At 42.3% G+C, this 19,472-nt stretch overlaps 1 protein-coding gene across 4 annotated transcripts in view; it reads left to right on the plus strand.

The window, feature by feature from the left end:
- Window positions 1-19,270, plus strand: part of BMPR2 (bone morphogenetic protein receptor type 2) — an 84,465-nt gene extending 65,195 nt beyond the window's left edge. For all 4 annotated transcript variants that reach the window (XM_028701668.2, XM_077918088.1, XM_077918093.1 and 1 more), the window contains exons 9-14: window positions 662-822; window positions 3,534-3,681; window positions 6,347-6,483; window positions 7,832-8,007; window positions 9,994-11,276; window positions 14,215-19,270. In XM_028701668.2, the coding sequence (XP_028557501.2) occupies window positions 662-822; window positions 3,534-3,681; window positions 6,347-6,483; window positions 7,832-8,007; window positions 9,994-11,276; window positions 14,215-14,465 (2,156 nt within the window). In that variant the 3' untranslated portion in view covers window positions 14,466-19,270. The remainder of the gene's footprint in view (window positions 1-661; window positions 823-3,533; window positions 3,682-6,346; window positions 6,484-7,831; window positions 8,008-9,993; window positions 11,277-14,214) is intronic.
- The last annotated feature ends 202 nt before the right edge of the window (window positions 19,271-19,472 follow it).

The raw sequence follows: 19,472 nt of genomic DNA on the forward strand, positions 1-19,472 counted from the left end.
GCATGGACATCATCGCTGCTCTTCCCTTTTCAGGCCCCACCTGGTTCTAGGAGACAGTGGGGCAGGGGAATGTTGGGAATCCACTGACCTGTCCCTCGCCTGAGCTATCCCTTCTTCCTCCACCAAAACCTGCACACCTCCCTCCATCTCGGACTGCCTTGATTCTTCCTCCTCCACCTGGTCTGGATCCTGCCTGACAACCAGCATCAATACCCATAAATCACTGGCCTTCTGGCCCCCTTTGGAGCACTGCCAGTCCATCAGCAGAATGCTGAGGGAGGCAGTTATTGGTGATTCCCCTTTCCCCTCTGTAGCCCCTCCATGTCCCTCTAAATTTCTTCTCAAGCGTCACCCAACAAATTTTAGCAAATTTAGAGGTACTCATGAACTGCTGGGGGAGAAAGAATATTTGGAAATTACCTCTCTTTTCTTCCACTGACAGAGACATACTTGTTCTGTAAACAAAAAAGTGTGATAATATATTATTTTAGTACTGGCATAGATATTTATTCTGGTTTGCACAGTTTGTTGCTTTTTAAAAATATCCATGATTATAGAACAGATTCTTAGATTCAGAATAGTATAGTATAGCAATCATTTCATAGTATATGGACAGAAACAATTAGAAATCCTAAAGCAGGGTTTTCAAATGTCCAAACAGATCACTACAAACCTGCCATCTCTCATCGGGATTTGAACAGCCGTAATGTATTGGTGAAGAATGATGGAACATGTGTTATTAGTGATTTTGGACTCTCCATGAAGCTAACAGGAAATAGACTAGTGCGCCCAGGGGAGGAGGACAATGCTGCAATCAGTGAGGTAAGTATGGAAAGGGAATACAATGGTTGGACACGGTTAAATCATGCACAACAGAAGGATTCCCTTCAGAAACCTCTTCTAAGACCTTAAGGAAGTTCACGGAAGGAAAGTTTCCCATCAACTCTCCCCTGCAGCAACCTGATTCTCCTCCCCTCCATCCCAAAAAAGCATCTCCAGCCATTGGGAGTGGGCTTCTGAGACAGTGTGGAACAGGACATGAGGAGGGGATGCAGGGCGAGGAACAGTAACAGAGAGCCAGTATGGTGTAGTGGTTAAGAGTGGTGGACTCGTAATCTGGTGAACCGGGTTCGCTTCCCCGCTCCTCCACATGCAGCTGCTGGGTGACCTTGGGCCAGTCACACTTCTCTGAAGTCTCTCAGCCTCACTCACCTCACAGAGTGTTTGTTGTGGGGGAGGAAGGGAAAAGGAGATTGTTAGCCACTTTAAAACTCCTTAAAGCAGTGGTGTCCAAAAATTTTTCAAAGAGGGCCAGATTTGATGAAATGAAGGGCCGCGGGGGCCAACCAAAGTTGCTGGCCTTTTTTTAGGATTGAAGTTGTTGAGGGTTTTTAAAGATTTTACCCCAGGAAATAAACTGCCACAGGGGCCAGATTAAACTGACTGGCGGGCCAGATTAGGCCCCCAAGATGGACTTTGGACATTCCTGCCTTAAAGGGAGTGAAAGGCAGGATATCAAGTCCAAACTCCTCTTCTTCTTAACTGAATATGAGACTTGGATCCAAAAATAAGTTAACAAGGATGTTCATAGAAGGATAGTTTCTTTCTTTCTTTCTTTCTTTCTTTCTTTCTTTCTTTCTTTCTTTCTTTCTTTCTTTCTTCCTTCCTTCCTTCCTTCCTTCCTTCCTTCCTTCCTTCCTTCCTTTCTCTCTCTCTCTCTCTCTCTCTCTCTCTCTCTCTCTCTCTCTCTCACACACACACACACACACACACAATGATCACATCTCAGCCCACATTGTTCAGCTGGTCCCCCAAACTTCCAGAGAGGCTTTCCAGAGGTCACAGGCAGTTGCAAAGCAGAGAGGCTGATGGGATTTTTTTCTTTCATGAGCTTCCTTGACTCCTGTTAGAACCCAAGCCAATGAGAGTTCTCTACCTTGATGTGACTATCATGAAGTAGAAGACCCTGGTTGTTTTTTTAAGGGACACTTTGTTTCGAGCACAGATCTGTAATCAAAATGTTCACAGAAAGGGCCCCAAATCTTTCCTGGTTGCCGCTTGCTTATATTTTGGAGTAGAGAGGCCAAGTCCTTCATCCCTGATACAATGCATGTGGATAATCTTGATTGGTTTGTGGCAGAGCTCTGTGGGTTTGTCTGCCTCTCCTTTCTGGTTACTTCCTAACATACCTTTCCTTAACCACATTCGAGTACTGTGTACTGTATTTTTTGCTCTATTAGACTCACTTTTTCCCTCCTAAAAAGTAAGGGGAAATGTGTGTGCATCTTGTGGGGCGAATGCAGGCTGCGCAGCTATCCCAGAAGCCAGAACAGCAAGAGGGATTGCTGCTTTCACTGTGCAGCGATCCCTCTTACTGTTCTGGCTTCTGGGATTCAGAATTTTTTTTTTTCTTGTTTTCCTCCTGCAAAAACTAGGTGCGTCTTATAGAGCGAAAAATACGGTAATATATGAACTCAAACAAGAATGTATTAAGAAAGGAAGGAATATATCTGCATTGGATTTAATTAAATAGGTTATATACCTTGCTTAAGGATTGTATATGGTGTACATCCTGGACTTGATTCGTATGTTAGGAAGTAACCTGTAAAGAAATTTGTTAGAAACATTACCATTCAGCTTGTTGTGCCCATTATTTGTTTGCACATGTCAACAGACCTTTCCAACACATCCAGTAACGGCTGTGTGTTTAACCTGAGATTGAAATCCCCTCTATAGGTAGTTCAGTAACTAAAATTTATAACTGAATCTGGAAAGGGGAAATTGAAAGAGAATTAATCTCTGCTTTTTAGTTCAAGATACATAAAAATCCCAAGTGCCTCAGTATATCATGCAAGGTTTTTATTTCTTTTTAAAGGTACAATGTGAATTTTGTATCTGTATAACAATCTAAAGGATAGCTGTTCCCAGAATACCAGATTTACTGTGTCACTTTTTACAGTGAAAGGAGGGATGGTATAAAATGCTATAAAAGGTCGTTATTTCACACACACACACACACACACACAAATTTAAAAAAAAGCTCCTCATGTTTCCTTTTGCCAAATGGAGGTGGAGAAATGGTCTGATCCTGTTACCTGCTCAGTGTGAATGAATAAATATAGCTCTAAGACTATCTGCCCTACATGCAGCTGTCGCTCTTTATGCTCCTGCTGGAAATAAGAGAACCTTTATTATTAATTTTGAGGTCAAGGAAATACTGAACTTTTTAGCTAAACATTGCTTTGCTCCTGTTCCACTTATGGCTACTTCTCAAAACTATTAGATCATGCCACAAAAGACTTTTATTGGGACTGAGGACACAACAAAATGGGCATAGTTGTTATTATAAATGTGGTTAATAAGACCAGGACAAGGCAGTATGGCCTTGAAAAGGCTTTCTGTTCAAGAGATTCCACCCTGAGAATGGAAGCGAACATAAATGGGGAGGGGTAGTTCTACTTAAGTATAAGGGCAATAGACAGGATTTTGTAAATACTGAACTAATGTAAGAATGTCACAACATGTTTCTGCAGGTTGGTACAATCCGCTACATGGCCCCTGAAGTGCTGGAAGGAGCTGTGAACTTGAGGGATTGCGAATCCGCTCTAAAACAAGTAGATATGTATGCACTAGGCCTAATCTACTGGGAGATTTTTATGAGATGCACAGACCTGTTCCCAGGTAATAGAGGAATTGCTGGAATTCTTCTACTCCGATTACATCCACTGGTTTTGGGTCTTTTGCGGGGTGGGGGTTGCTATTGAGATCTGTAAGGATTTGCTGTAAATACCAGTTCTCTTGTTTGTTTCCCACAGTGAACTCAGTGCCATCTAGTGTTTCAGAGTTGTATTGAATGTTGTAATTCATGATGAAATATGTAGGCTTGGTGCCTGATAAAGTAATGTTGCCGATAAGCTTTAGGTATTAAGGAAAGCTTATATGTTACAGCTGGTAAAGCTGAATGAATACTGTGGACATGTCCCCATGAGGTTTGTTGGGTGGCTGGTGGTATACCCAGTCTCCACCAACACACACACACACACACACACACACACACACACACACAAATACATATGTATGGCAGACCAGTAACATCTGAAATTCTGCATGCGTAGCACAAGACACAAAAGAAGCGGGGAAGACCTCAAAACAGCACATTGTGGGATTTTCATATTTTGTTACCAAGGCAAACCAGGTATATGGGGAGCTTCCATATAAATATGTCCCTGAAATTTTGAAAAATAAATTGTCAGCTTTTTTAATGAAGTATGTGAGGAAAGTATCGTTAGTCTGAATTGTAATTATTTAGTTGTTATTAGTACAGTGGTACCTCTAGTTACGAACTTAATTCATTCCGGAGGTCTGTTTTTAACCTGAAACTCTTCTTAACAAGAGGCGTGCTTTTGCTAATGGGGCCTCTTGCTGCCGCTGCACTGCCGGCACACGATTTCTGTTTGCATCCTGGGGCAAAGTTCTCAACTCAAGGTAACTCTTCTAGGTTAGCAGAGTTTGTAACCTGAAGCATTTGTAACCTGAGGCGTTTGTAACTCGAGGTACCACTGTATTCCTTTATTATTTCAATTTATTTACCACCCTTTATCAAAAGATCCCAGGGCATTGTACAATGTGGCAATTGCATTTTGCACCAGCTGAAGTTTCCAAACTGTCTTCAGAAGCAGCCCCATGTATAACACATTGCAGTAATCCAACCTAGAGGTCACCAGAGTGTAGGCCACAGAAGTTAGGCTATCCTTGTCCAGATAGTGGTGCAGCTGGGCCACCAGCCAAAGCTGACAGAAGGCACTCTGCACCACCAAGGCTACCTGGCCTTCAAGCAACTGAGGCCACCTGGGTCTCAAGTAGTGGATCCAGAAGTATTTGCTCCTTAAGAGGAAGTGTAACCCCCTCAAGAGCAGGCAATCTTCCACCTATCTGGTCTAGGGAACCACCCACTAATGCTGCCTCTATTTTGTCTGGATTGAGCTTCACTTTATTTGCTCTCATCCAGTCCATTACCAAGGCAAGACACCACTGCCACACCTGCAGATGGAAAGGAAAAATAGAGCTGTGTTGTTGTGCTGACAACACATGCACAAACTCCAGATGACTCCACTCAGCGGCTTCATGTAGATATTAAGCAATATGGGGGAATAGAATTGAACCATGAGGGATACCTTCTTGAAGGCCCCATGGTGCTGAAATACAGTCCCAAAGCATCACCCACTGAAAGCGACCATCCAAGTAGGACTGGAACCATTGCAGAGCAGTGCCGCCCACTCCCAGCTCAGATAGCCTCTCCAGGAGAATACAGTGGTCAATGGTATCGAAAGACTCCAAGAGGTCAAGGAGGGTTAACAGGGACACATTGCCCCTGTCTCTCTCCTGGGCAGTAACCAGGGCAGTTTCTGTGCCAAAGCCAGGCTGAAACCCTGATTGAAATGGATCTAGAAAATCAGTCTCCTCCAAGAGCACCTGGATCTGGTCAGCAACCACCCACTCAAGAACCTTTCCCAAGAAAGGGAGGTTGGCAACTGGCCCGTTAATTACCAAGGTTCTCAGAATCTAGAGATGGTTTCTTAAGAAGCGGTCTTCTCATTGCCTCCTTCAAACAGAAAGGAACTGGCCCCTCTCATAAAGAGGCATTGACCAGCTCCCTGGCCCAGACAGCTGTCTCCTCCCTGCTGGATTTAACAGCCAAGAAGGACAAGGGTCCAGAGCACAGGTATTCGCTTGTACCAAACCAAACGTCTTGTCCACATACTGGAGCTGCATCATTTTGAGTGATCCTTGTCACATCTGTTGAACTTCCCTAGATCGTTCTTAGGATTTTTCGGAGAGATTTACAAGATTGGGTGGAAGAAGAGGCAAAGAATGTCATACAGTTGTGTTTGAGTCAATGTAGGAATGGAGAAAATAATGCATCCATGAACTTGTAGAATACTACTGCTGCTGCTACTACTAGCCTTTATTGGCATAAGTTAAAACAGTAAAATCATACAAAAAAATCCAAATGCATTGTAGAATAGTTAGGATCAGCATGCAGAATGCACTATCTGGTTTCCTTTCAATATCTCCTGGTCCTCAAGTAGGCAAGGTCCCCTAAATGATGCTTTTCTTCCTCATATGTTAGGCATAACATATTTGCAGAGCTTAGGCAATTTTGTCAATCGACTTTGCAAAAGAGCGAGATTAAGCCAATAGCACATGCAGCTCACAGTACAACTGGACCAAATATTGGTTCAGATGCAAGCGGAAAAAATATGATAGGCATCTTCCTGCTCTGCCTGGGCATTTTAGAGCTATTTGGACTTTTTGTTTACGTTTAAATTATGATGTCTGTAAACAGGAGAATCAGTGCCAGAGTTCCAGGCAGCATTCCACGCAGAAGTTGGAAACCACCCCACTTTTGAAGATATGCAAGTTCTTGTTTCAAGGGAAAAGCAACGACCAAAATTCCCAGAGGCCTGGAAGGAGAACAGCTTGGTGAGAGAAGCAAGTTGCTACCCCCCCCCCTTTTCATTTAGAAATCATATGTAAGATGCTAGATTATGGAGTTGGAGGCATAACATTGGTTTAATATGTAAGTTGCTGTCTTTAGGAAACTAAACTAAAATTAATAAAAAGTAATATTTGAGTGCCAGATACAAGTATGGCCTGGACATTTCATGATGGGGTCAGTAACGTATTCTATCTTTCGTGTGTGTGCTCTTTAAATGCCCAGTTCACTGTCTTGATCACTACGCAGGACACATCAATGTGCTTTAAAATATATTTTATTATAAAAGTTTAATGTGTTATTTCAGGCAAGCTCAGTCCAACAGACTGATGGATACAATAAATTACCATACTCCGTTTTTGGACTAGACTCTGTTTCATTTGCTCAGTTTCTTAATTCATTAACATTCACAATAGAAGTAACAGATGTAAGCATCCTCATTCTCAGTAATCTGATTATAGCTACCATGTCTGTTTAGTAAGATTTGTATAAACACCTGAAACCCTTTTTATCAACCTCTACCACCCACCTTGTAACATATTTTGAAAACATGTAACACGATTGAAAATATCTCACTGTTGCAATCAACACGTTTAGAATAATTTCTGTTTCCCTGTTTGTGAAATCATATAGTTCTTTTATCAACTCTGTTGTCAAACGAACATAGACCAAATTGCTTTTAAAGAGAATCTTAGCTGCACCAGATCAAGTAATAACATACCGTATTTTTTGCACCACAACACTCACTTTTTTCCTCCTAGAAAGTAAGGGGAAATGTCTGTGCGTGTTATGGAGCGAATGCCTGCGGTGGCGGGGGGGATCTGCTGCAGTCGTGAGCAGAGGATCCATGGTTCCCCTTCCTTCCTTCCCTCCTCCGTGGTTACAAAGCATGGATCCACATGGATCCTCAGGATTTTTGCATTGAGCTGCTCCAAACTCACTGTCAGATCACATGTCTGTGGCCACAGCATGAACCACAAAAATCATATATCCACTATTTCGTTTAGAATATTTTTTTCCCTTGTTTTCCTCCTCTAAAAACTACGTGCGTGTTATGGTCTGGTGCGTGTTATTGAGCGAAAAATACGGCACCTTAGTACAGACGAGATTACTTACTCATTGTAGTATTTTTCTAAAAGTTTTACCTGGGAGATGCCCCATTGAAATTAGTAAGGCTGGCTTTTGAGAAAATATACACAGGATTGTGTAACATTTCTTGACCCTTTAGAACACAGGATATGTAATTTTGAGATTCAGTTTATTGTTTGGTCTTAGAATGTGTGTTGAAGTATAGCTTTAAAAGGGTGCAGAACGTAATGCTGGTTTACTTTATAGGCTGTGAGGTCACTGAAAGAGACAATTGAGGACTGTTGGGATCAGGATGCTGAAGCTCGACTGACAGCCCAGTGTGCTGAAGAGAGGATGGCTGAACTCATGATGATTTGGGAAAGGAACAAATCTGTCAGCCCAACAGTCAACCCTATGCAGTCTACAGCTATGCAGAATGAGCGGTAAGTAGTACTAAGTGTGTGCTGTTTTCACAATCTGGTTCCAAAAACCAATGAAACTTTTTAAAAAGTACATTGTACATGCACTTAAGTGTCCCATTTATTGCTTTCAGTTCTCATCTCAGGGCTGAACTTTGATTTCAAGGATGTCACATTTTCCCTGAACTAAAATCATGATAAATAAATAAATAAATAAATTTTTATTTATACCCCGCCCTCCCCAGCCAAGACCAGGCTCAGGGCAGCTAACAACCAACAATAAAAACAAGTTCATTAAAATACAATTTAAAAGATTAAGATACAACATTAAAACATTAGGATGCGGTCTCTTCATAGGAGGAGAAAGGAAAAAGAGGGGGGGGGGGAATCAAACTGATTCTAAGCCAAAGGCCAGGTGGAACAACTCTGTCTTACAGGCCCTGCGGAAAGAAATCAGATCCCACAGGGCCCTGGTCTCATGAGACAAAGCATTCCACCAGGCCGGAGCCAGTGTTGAGAAGGCCCTGGCTCTGGTTGAGGCTAATCTAACTTCCTTAGGGCCCGGGACCTCTAGGGTGTTGCTATTTATGGACCTTAAGGTTCTCCGTGGGGCATACCAGGAGAGGCGATCCTGTAGGTACAAGATACTTCAGTACTCGGGAAAATGTGATTCTCCCTTAGACGGTATCTCTGTGTAAGTCATCTGTCACAGCACTGTCCAGCAAGGAATGTCCAGAGTGAGGAATTAACTCTTTCTTGACAAAAGTACACTTACAAGTTAGGAAAAGGCATGTCCATCAGTCCTGCGTCTCGCAGCTACTCCCAGATGTGCACCCAATGAGGCAAGAGTAGCTCACCCCGACCTCCACTTATGTATCTTCCCACTCGAGTGGTGCGCAAGCAGGTGAAGACTACAACTGTGTGTGGCCTGTTTCTGCTCCTCCCACTTCAATCCTCTTCTGGTTCTGAGAGACAGTGGGGCAGGAGAGGAGGGGGCAGGAGGAGATGTGAAAGCCCTTTACTCTATACCAGCCTGACCTATCTCTTCCTCCTCCTGCTTATGTTCTTCACGCTCCAATACTGCAGCTTCTGCCTCTGACTTGTCAGATCACTGATCCCTTCTTCCAAGCCAGTCTCCCGGTACCCACTCCTCAGTATCCAGCCAGTCTGTGACATCAACTAACTTAGGGCCATTAATTTCAGTGGGTCTGCTTAGAATAAAGTAAAGGTAAAGGGACCCCTGACCATTAGGTCCAGTCATGGCTGACTCTGGGGTTGCGGCGCTCATCTCGCTTTATTGGCCGAGGGAGCTGGCGTACAGCTTCTGGGTCATGTGGCCAGCATGACTAAGCCGCTTCTGGCGAACCAGAGCAGCGCATGGAAACACCGTTTAGCTTTCCGCCGGAGCGGTACCTATTTATCTACTTGCACTTGGACGTGCTTTTGAACTGCTAGGTTAGCAGGAGCAGGGACCAAGCAACGGGAGCTCACCCCGTCGCGGGGATTCAAACTGCCGACCTTCTGATCGGCAAGTCCTAGGCTTTGTGGTTTAGACCACAGCGCCACCCGCGTGCCTTCTGCTTAGAATATGAATAGTTAAATTCAATCCAAAGGCAGGTTGACAACCACAAATTCATTGTGCAGTAAGTGCAGCTACAACATGATCACTGAGGCCATTTCCAGACAAAAGTCCAAAATAGCACTTGTCAAAGCCAGTATTATGCCTGTTCCCACATTTGGAACAGTGTTGAAATAATAGTGCTACGAATGAGATAAAATTAAGTAGGCATGTGAGTGCTAGAATGGTGACATACAGCTTCTGAAGGGGAAAAAAGTCTAGGTCATCACACTGAGGTCCATGACATAACAGCACTGCCCCCCCCCACAGCAAAATTATCATGATAGTTCTGCTTGCTGCAGAAACTATTTTGCATTTTTAGATCCTTTATGTTAGAAGAATTTATTGTCTACATGCTCTTAATCCCGTCTTCTTTGTGTGTTTTTTTAAAGAAATCTATCACACCATAGGCGTGTGCCAAAGATCAGACCATATCAAGATTACTCTTCGTCATCTTACATTGAGGACTCCATTCACCATCCTGACAGCATCGTGAAGAATATTTCGTCTGAGCTTTCATCGTCCAGCACGCCACTGACGATTGGGGAGAAGAACAGAAACTCTATTAACTACGAGCGACAGCAAGCACAAGCTCGCATTCCTAGTCCTGAAACTAGTGTCACAAGCTTGTCGACCAGCACTACCACCACCAACACTACAGGCCTCACTCCGAGCACTGGCATGACTACCATATCCGAGATGCCTTACTCAGGTGAAACCAACCTTGGTGCTACAAATGGCATGCAGCCACTTGGGCCAACGCCTGTTTGTTTGCAACTAACAGAGGAGGACTTGGAGACCAACAAGCTGGATCCAAAGGAAGTGGATAAGAATTTGAAGGAGAGCTCTGATGAGAATCTGATGGAGCATTCCCTTAAGCAGTTCAGTGGGCCCGATCCGCTCAGCAGCACCAGCTCCAGCTTGCTGTACCCACTGATAAAACTGGCAGTGGAAGCAACAGGGCAACAGGACTTCACACAAATTGCAAATGGCCAGGCGTGTCTAATTCCAGATGTTCAGCCTGCTCAGGTCTACCCTCTTCCTAAGCAGCAGAACCTCCCAAAGAGGCCTACTAGCCTACCTATAAACACCAAAAACTCAACAAAGGAGCCTCGGCTGAAGTTTGGAGGGAAGCACAAATCAAACTTGAAGCAGGTAGAAACTGGAGTTGCCAAGATGAACACTATCAATTCTGCAGAGCCTCACGTGGTCACAGTTACCACGAATGACGTGGCAGGAAGGAGCCATACAATAGCCTCACATGCTGTACCAGCCCAGTATGTGAATGGCACAGTGCCATGTGGCCAAGCATCCAGCTCAGGGGTCCACCGGGCCCAGGAAATGCTGCAGAACCAGTTCAGCGGAGAGGACAGCCGTCTGAACATCAACTCGAGCCCTGATGAGCATGAGCCCCTGTTGAGAAGGGAGCAGCAAGTGAGCCATGATGAGGGCATTCTCGATCGTCTGGTTGATAGGAGAGAACGCTCGCTGGATAATGGTAGAACAAACGCCAACAACAACAACAACAGTAACCCATGTCCCGGACAAGACGTTTCTGTCCTCCGTAGCCAGAGCACAGCACCAAATTCTGGACAAGCCCACACTAGAAGAGCACAGAGACCTAACTCGCTGGATCTATCAGCCACAAATGTTTTGGACGGCTGTAGTATGCAGTGTGAGTTTTTGTGGGGTTTATCAATGGATAATTGCAAAAATATTACAGAATTAAACTTCTTGACTTGAGTCACAACCTAAAAACCAAATTCTGCCCTCCCAACCCAGGAAGATTTGCTGTATTTTTCGCTCTATAAGATGCACCAGACCACAAGACGCACCCAGTTTTTGGAGGAGGAAAACAAGAAAAAAAATATTCTGAATCTCAGAAGCCAGAACAGCAAGAGGGATCGCTGCGCAGTGAAAGCAGCAATCCCTCTTGCTGTTCTGGCTTCTGGGATAGCTGTGCAGCCTGCATTCGCCCCATAAGATGCACACACATTTCCCCTTACTTTTAGGGGAAAAGTGAGTCTTATAGAGCAAAAAATACGGTAACCCCCAGTGCTGTGGTTTTGCTTGTACAGTGGTACCTCCGCTTACGTATCCCTCTGGTTATGAAAACTTTGGGATGCGTAAGCAGCAAACCTGGAAGTATTTTTCCAGGTTTTTGGCACATGCGCAGAAGCGCTCTATTGCCACGCATGCATGCGCAGAAGCGCTGTCTCTGGTTGCGAAAACCTCGGGATCCAGCGGACCTCTGGAACGGATCCTGTCCACAACCAGAGGTACCACTGTACCAATTAAATTATTTCTGTTCTTCCCAGTGAAGAATATCCCTTCAACCTTCACTTTTTAGACTGTTACGTTTAAAACATAAATTGGGAAGGAGTTTAAAATATTTTTGGTTTCTGAGAAAACTGTAATACTGCCCGAGGGGCTCAGCAATACTTCTTTTGTTGACCTCTCTTAGAAGTATGTGAGCCTTGGTTCTTTAGATAAATCGGCGACTTGCAACAGTAGACTCACCTTTTTAAAAAGTAACATGGTACTCTCCTTCAGCCAAAGCTTTCTAGTTGAATGAAACAAGGTTTGACTAGAAAATTTGTTACACTATTTAGCATAACTTTCTACAACTAGTATTGTATTCTAAAATTATTTAGAATGTACTGTATTATATTCTAAATTATTTTAGCGTTATTGCAGTAGCAGCCTATTATTGGGTATTAATTAATTTACATTTTAGAAAGCTTTCTTTTCTCAAGAGCTGTTCTCCATTGTTAAGTTGAAGATGCTCCATAATAAGTAAATGGAGGTTATGGATGTTGGTGCCACACATACATATAAATACAGTCATACCTTGGAAGTCAAAAAGAATCCGTTCAAGAAGTCCGTTTGACTTCCATTAACATATGGAAATCAAAGCGCGGCTTCAGATTGGCTGCAGGAAGCTCCTGCAGCCAACTGGAAGCAGTGGAAGCCCCGTCGGATGTTCAGCTTCCAAAAATAGTTTGCAAACTGGAACAGTCCCTTCCAGGTTTGCAGCGTTCAGGAGCCAAAACATTCAAGAACTAAGCTGTTCAAAAACCAAGGTACGACTGTATTACTGCTTTGTTTAGTTGAATCCCACTATTGTAATTTGTTGTTATATATCTATGAAGTTGGAAGCTGAAAAGAACACTCAAGTACAATATGGTTCAATATTGTGAATATAACATTTATTCTTATTAAGGTAAGATACGATAGAATCGAGGCAGTAGAGCCTTCTTCCCATTACAAGACCAGTAGAATCCAGGTAGAGGTTGCATAGGCTTAATTCATCCTTTGTGCCAACTGTGTTTTACACTTAACCATATTTAATAACTCTAACCATGGCTTGAGCTCCAAACACAAGCCACAGTTTAAGGTACTTGGCTCTTTCTTTTTCTTGGCACAGCACACCGGTCTTTTAGGTCTGAAATTCTTAGGAGGCAGAGCAGTGGCTGTAATTGGTTTGCCAAACCATGATTTTTAAATCCACTTTGAACATGGTTTCTAATTCTGGCTTGCCCCCGATTGATCATTTTCATTGCTAAGGGAAGTTTAAGACTTCAAATTAACGCAAAGAAGCAGCCGTTCATTTTTAAATCTGCCATTTTAAATCTGATTCTTTAACAAGAAAGGATCCATAAGTATTAGGCTATGTAATCGATACACGCGCCACGCCCCCGCCTGTTTGCCGCTCTGGGTGCCCTCCGCCGCTGTCTGCAGCTAAGCTTTCAGACACAAAAACAGGTCCAAGACAGCACATTAAGTCTCTAGTAAAATGTGGAATCCTTTAAAAAATGAAATCATGTACATAAAGTGACAGAAATGGCAATGTTGTTGTTGTTGTTTAGTCGTTTAGTCGTGTCCGACTCTTCGTGACCCCATGGACCAGAGCACGCCAGGCACCTCTGTCCTCCACTACTTCCCGCAGTTTGGTCAAACTCATGCTGGTAGCTTCGAGAACACTGTCCAACCATCTTGTCCTCTGTCGCCCCCTTCTCCTTGTGCCCTCCATCTTTCCCAACATCAGGGTCTTTTCCAGGGAGTCTTCTCTTCTCATGAGGTGGCCAAAGTATTGGAGCCTCAGCTTCAGGATCTGTCCTTCCAGTGAGCACTCAGGGCTGATTTCCTTCAGAGTGGATGGGTTTGATCTTCTTGCAGTCCAAGAAGATGCTTTGATGCATTGCTTTGATGCATTGATCCTTTTGAATTATGGTGTTGGAGACTCTTGAGTCTCCTCCAGCACCATAATTCAAAAGCATCAATTCCTTGGCAATCAGCCTTCTTTATGGTCCAGCTCTCACTTCCATACATCACTACTGGGAAAACCATAGCTTTAACTATGCGGACCTTTGTTGGCAAGGTGATGTCTCTGCTTTTTAAGATGCTGTCTAGAGAAATGGCAATACTTATGACTAATACTACATACAGTAGACCTAGTTCCCAGGATTTATTCCGAAAAGGGAGTTACCAGGGCTGTTTTGTTGAAGTCTTACCTATCCTGCCATCCATTGCGTTTGATAAGATTTCATATTTTCTTTTTCTGCCTCTTCTTTCCTCCTGTATGACACTATGTATATTCGTCTTATTTTTAGTGAGTGAGTCATCCCTAGATGGCAAACCCGGCTCAGGAGAAAAGATCAAGAAACGTGTGAAAACACCATATTCCCTTAAGCGGTGGCGCCCGTCAACATGGGTCATCTCTACAGAACCACTGGACTGTGAAGTCAACAACAATGGCAGTGATAGGGTAGTCAGCTCTAAGTCCAGCACAGCTGTTTTCCTTGTAGAAGGAGGTACTGCTACAACTATGGTGTCTAAGGATACAGGCGTGAACTGTCTGTGAATTGTTTAAAAGCTGACAAAAATGACATTTTTGCATTCTGTTAAACAAACATGCAGAAGACCTTGGGGGGGGGGGTTCCTTCTCCTGTCAGCACCCCTTTACTGAGGACTTGCTTTAAATAGATTTCAGCTATGCAGACAATTTTTAGCTTATGCTTCCATATTTTTAATTTTGTTCTTATTTTTTTGAAACATTTTTTTGCACTTTTTATTTAGTATTGCAAAATTACATCTTGTCTGTTCCCGACCACAGAATTATATATATGTGTATTGAATGATGTGGTCTCAAAATATTTTTTTTAAAAAACAAAAACAAAAAAATGTATTGCTGATAATCATTTTAGACCGGGTTCTAAAGGTCACTAAACACACAAGCCACCTGGCTACAGTGGTGTTTGCTGTTCATGTTTTGAGTTCTGTGCACAAGCTCGTTTGTATGTTTCTGTGTGACAGAGTGTATTATCTTTTAAACGCCCTATTTTTTCACTTGTGTTCTGTTGAAATGTGCAATAGTCTGTAGTTCACAGTATGCTTTGTGTTTCCACCCCTGCTACACAGTTCCCCTTTTGGAATTAAAGGGTGGTAGGGGTTTTTAATCTAATGATTTGGCAGCCAATGAAATCCAACTGTGAACTCTGCAAAGCATAATCAGCTTAAAGCAGCTGCTTGTATCTATCTGTATGTGTGCTCCAAGGTCACAGTTAATGCATGATTTTCCCTGCCTTAAAAGGGCTTTTTAAAAAGGAAGGAGGGGAGAAAAGAACAAACTTCTGCTTTCTTTCATCCTTCGAAATTAGCAAATTGCAACTTTCTTCATAGTGGACAATGCAGCTTTGGAAAACTCTAAGCAAGAAAGTGCTGAACAAAATATAAGGAATCAAAGGGTTCAGTTTCTACAATCAGTGGAGGTAGATACCTGCCCTAGTAAGCTTGATGCTTGATAAACATGCCTCATCATTGGCAGGTTTACAAAGTTTCAAAGCTCTATATGGGACAGATGATCTGTGGTATCTTTTTTCACCAAGCCATGATGCATGTGCAAATTATAACTCTGGTATGTGTAAACTGACCCCAAAGGTCTACCATTTTATTTTATCTCTTGTCGTATACAATTTGAAAGTTAAATATGCTTTGTATTTATGTACATTTTTCCTTAATGAATGCTTTTGGTGTATATTGAAAAGAACATTTTTGCCTAATCTTGGTAAGTTATCTTAAATTTTTTACTGTAGGTAGGTTGGTAAGACAGGTTTTTGATAGACAAGCTAAAACATGGACTCATTTGCATGATAGTCATGTGATGAGTTCCTATGCCTCTGTACTTTTAACTGCCCAAATCTGATGGCCTAGTTCAGTGTTGCATCAGATTGCCTAGGTGTAACTGGCTGATTTACAGTGCATTCCTTTACATGTCTACTTAAGGAGTACATCTCACGGAGTTCAGGTAAGTATATCTAGAATTGCAGCCTTTGAATTTTGTGAAAATACCCAGTTCCTTCAGAAATGTCCTGCTTACGCATTAATTGCCCCTTTGGTACCTATCATCACAACATATCAGGGTTTTTTTTCTAAGGAAAACATTTTAGAATATTTTAGAATACATGTAACTACATATTTGTGCATGACTATTAAAATATCTGGCCCCATTAAAGCACCATTTTGAAAGTCAATAAGGATATCTCCCTAGACAGAAATGAGTAAATATTTGCTTACTGGCCCTTGTCACAGCATGAAGCCCTGTTGTCTCAGTTGTTGTTCAGACTTATGTAACCTTAACAAGATATATATTTACAATCACTAAATAGCATCTAGTATGATATCTGGTTCTAAATAAAAGATGGAGTTCTGATTTATCATAATTCAAGACTTACATAACTGGTTTTTTGGGGGGGCCACATAGCACAATCTCTACAGCACATTTTCCCCATGCTAGTTTCTGACGAACTGCTTCATTCTGTTTTTCAGACCTTTAAAAAATTGTTTATTTCCTTAATTCAGTTCTTACCAACTTTCTTCCACTTTAAAGTCCTGAACTCTGCACTCTTTTCGAAATACAGTAGAACCTAGGCTTACGAAAGTGGCATACCTGGAAGTATTTTTCCGGGTTTCGGCGCATGCGCAGAAGCGCTTTATCGCACTGCATGCATGCGCAGAACAGGCACCTCCGGTTATGGAAACCTCGGGATCTGACCGGAGCTCTGGAACGGATCCCGTCCACAACTGGAGGTACCACTGTAGTTATATCCAGCTACTGAAGACTAAACCAACTTTTTCCACTTTATGATGTTTGATTAGATTAGACCAATGAAGGTAATAATTCAAAGTGGCTTAAATTAAATGAAATCCTGGTCTAGAATATCTGAATGCTAAGTAAGTTATGATATCATTTAGAATCTATCATGGACTTGGTTAATATTTAAAGTTTTCCATCAAATAAGATCACTGCTTTCATCCTGTGATAACCACATCGAAAGCCCTCTAATCAATTTTTCCCCGTTCATAGCTCAGTTTTCATCATTTACTCCCACTGTGTTAAGTGATTATTTTACAACAATCTACTCTAGGCTAAGATTTGTGGCCTTTTGCCTCCTTCCTGGGGCATAGCATGCCTACATCTAGGCTTTTTGAACTTTTGGCCTAAATTTATACAATGTGCTTTTACTGGAGTTATGGCCCTGCCATACTTTGTTTTAATTTCCTTTTAGCGTAAGCTTGAGATTAATATTTGCAGCTTTTAGATTTCAAATCAGAAGTTGGACTTTGAACAGTGTTGAATCTTCCACTGAAAAAATTAGGCAATCAATCTAATCATTGTTTTGGAGGCTTGTTTCATAGGGAGAAGCTTCACAGCCTTGAAGCTCAGGAGTCCCCAAGGCAAATTCTAAAATGAAGCTCTGTGGCATCGGCTAAAGAGCTGCGCAATTCCCATGTCAGCCCTTAGGAGACACATTTTAGGGAACTTTAATTTTAAAAAGGCAGGTTATCCGCAAGGAGCTCTCAAGGAACACACTAGAATAAGTAGCCTAGTTTTTGAAGAGGAAACTGAGCTGTGTGGATTGCTTAGTTAGTGCTAAATAGCCAGTAATCCTGCTTTGAGTAAACCAGATTTCTGGTGATCTCCCCTTTTCAAGTATTGGAAGGGACCCCTGACCATTAGGTCTAGTCGTGGCCAACTCTGGGGTTGCGGCGCTCATCTTGCTTTATTAGCCGAGGGAGCCGGCGTACAGCTTCCGGGTCATGTGACTAAGCTGCTTCTGGCGAACCAGAGCAGCGCACGGAAACGCCGTTTACCTTCCCGTCGGAGTGGTACCTATTTATCTACTTGCACGTGCTTTCAAACTGCTAGGTTGGCAGGAGCAGGGACTGAGCAACGGGAGCTCACCCCGTCGCGGGGATTCGAACCGCCAACCTTCCGATCAGCAAGTCCTGGGCTCTGTGGTTTAACCCACAGCGCCACTCATGTCCCTATTGGAAGGACTTAGGGAGGGCTCATTTGGGCTGGGAATTTAACTGGGCTGGGCAACCATGCTGTAGTTCAGGGATAGTATATCTTCCACTCCAGAAGTTGGGCAGCTTCTCAGTGCATGTCCTCTTAGATCTTAACTGGGAGTTCACAACCACATTTTAAAAATGAACAGAAAGTGGAAAGAGGCTACTAAAAAATATTCTAGAGTGGAGTGTTTGTGCAAATGAAACTGTGTGAGTGATTTTTGGCTCCTTTTTATTTTAGACCTTTTTGCGTGTCGAGACCTATTGCCAATGATTGCATGGTTTGATTGTGATTTCACTAATGTCTCACATCTGCGTAGTTGGATGTGCCAAGTCTGAATGCTCATGACAAAAAGATGGCATTCTCCATTCCCTGAAAATAGAGATTTGACCTTTGGATTATCTTTGCACAGTTGCTGGAGGTGGGGTGTGGGTGTGTGTTCTCTTTCTTCAAATTATACCGATGGTAATATATCAGTAAATAGGCATTTAGGGTGAAAGAACCTCTATATGATATTTTGGAATGAGAGTATTTCATCAAAAGGTGCATTCTTTTGCCATGTTGTGAGAACAGTTTTCTAAAAAGGAATGCAGCAATGTTCTCAAATTTCCATTAGTAAGCAAGTCAGAGACAATTTATTTTTCTAGTGTGGCAGCTGCATCTTTTCCCCCACAAGAAATATTTACTTGTACTGTAATTCAAGGGAAGGGAAATAATGCACAAGTTAAAAGAATTGCACTCTTGTAGTTGTGCTTAAGTTATACATATAAGCAAAGGGTTTAAAATAAATGGAAGATGTGAGAATCGGCTTTTTAATTCATGGAGGATCAGTGTAGAAAGCTTGCTTTTTGTGTTAAGATATAACAAATGTCAGTTATTCATTCTGCCTTTCATTTGAATCTAGAGGTGATATTTCTTTTACTTGAGTGAACAATATCACAAGTTTCAAGGTCACATGCTAATTCTGCAGTACCCAGTGTTTCACAAAATGATTTTTAATCCTCTATGCCTATAAATTGGGGGGAGGGGTGGAATTATAGATATGTATCTGAAAGGAAAAGCCTACCAGCAATTTATTTGTGGTGTAGTAGTTAACAAGTCTTTTTGCACCACTGCATTGCTAAGGGCCGTTGACTTTGTTTTTGTCCATATGGTTCCCCCTTATGTAATAAATAATTGTAACATGCAAATGAATTTAAAGTTTATAAAAGGCTATTCCATCAGTCTATATAATGAAGAATATTTTATGTGATTTGCTTTTTATCATATTATGTATGTCTTTCGATGCCTTTTTTTCAGTAAACACATGCCTCAGATCTCTGTTGCAACTTTTTCCAGACACACCGTACGAAATATACTGATTGGAAATATTAAGCCTATAACCAATGACATAGCCATACAAAAAGACGAAGAACTCCCTATAAGATGGCAATGTGTCTGAGGGAGCAAATTTTAGAGGAATCGTGATGGCTGGGTAAATGTTAAGCATCCCTTCCCTACTGAATCCTCTTCTCCTAT

The sequence above is a fragment of the Podarcis muralis genome, chromosome 1 (assembly GCF_964188315.1).
Source record: "Podarcis muralis chromosome 1, rPodMur119.hap1.1, whole genome shotgun sequence".
Taxonomy (NCBI): Eukaryota; Metazoa; Chordata; class Lepidosauria; order Squamata; family Lacertidae; genus Podarcis; species Podarcis muralis.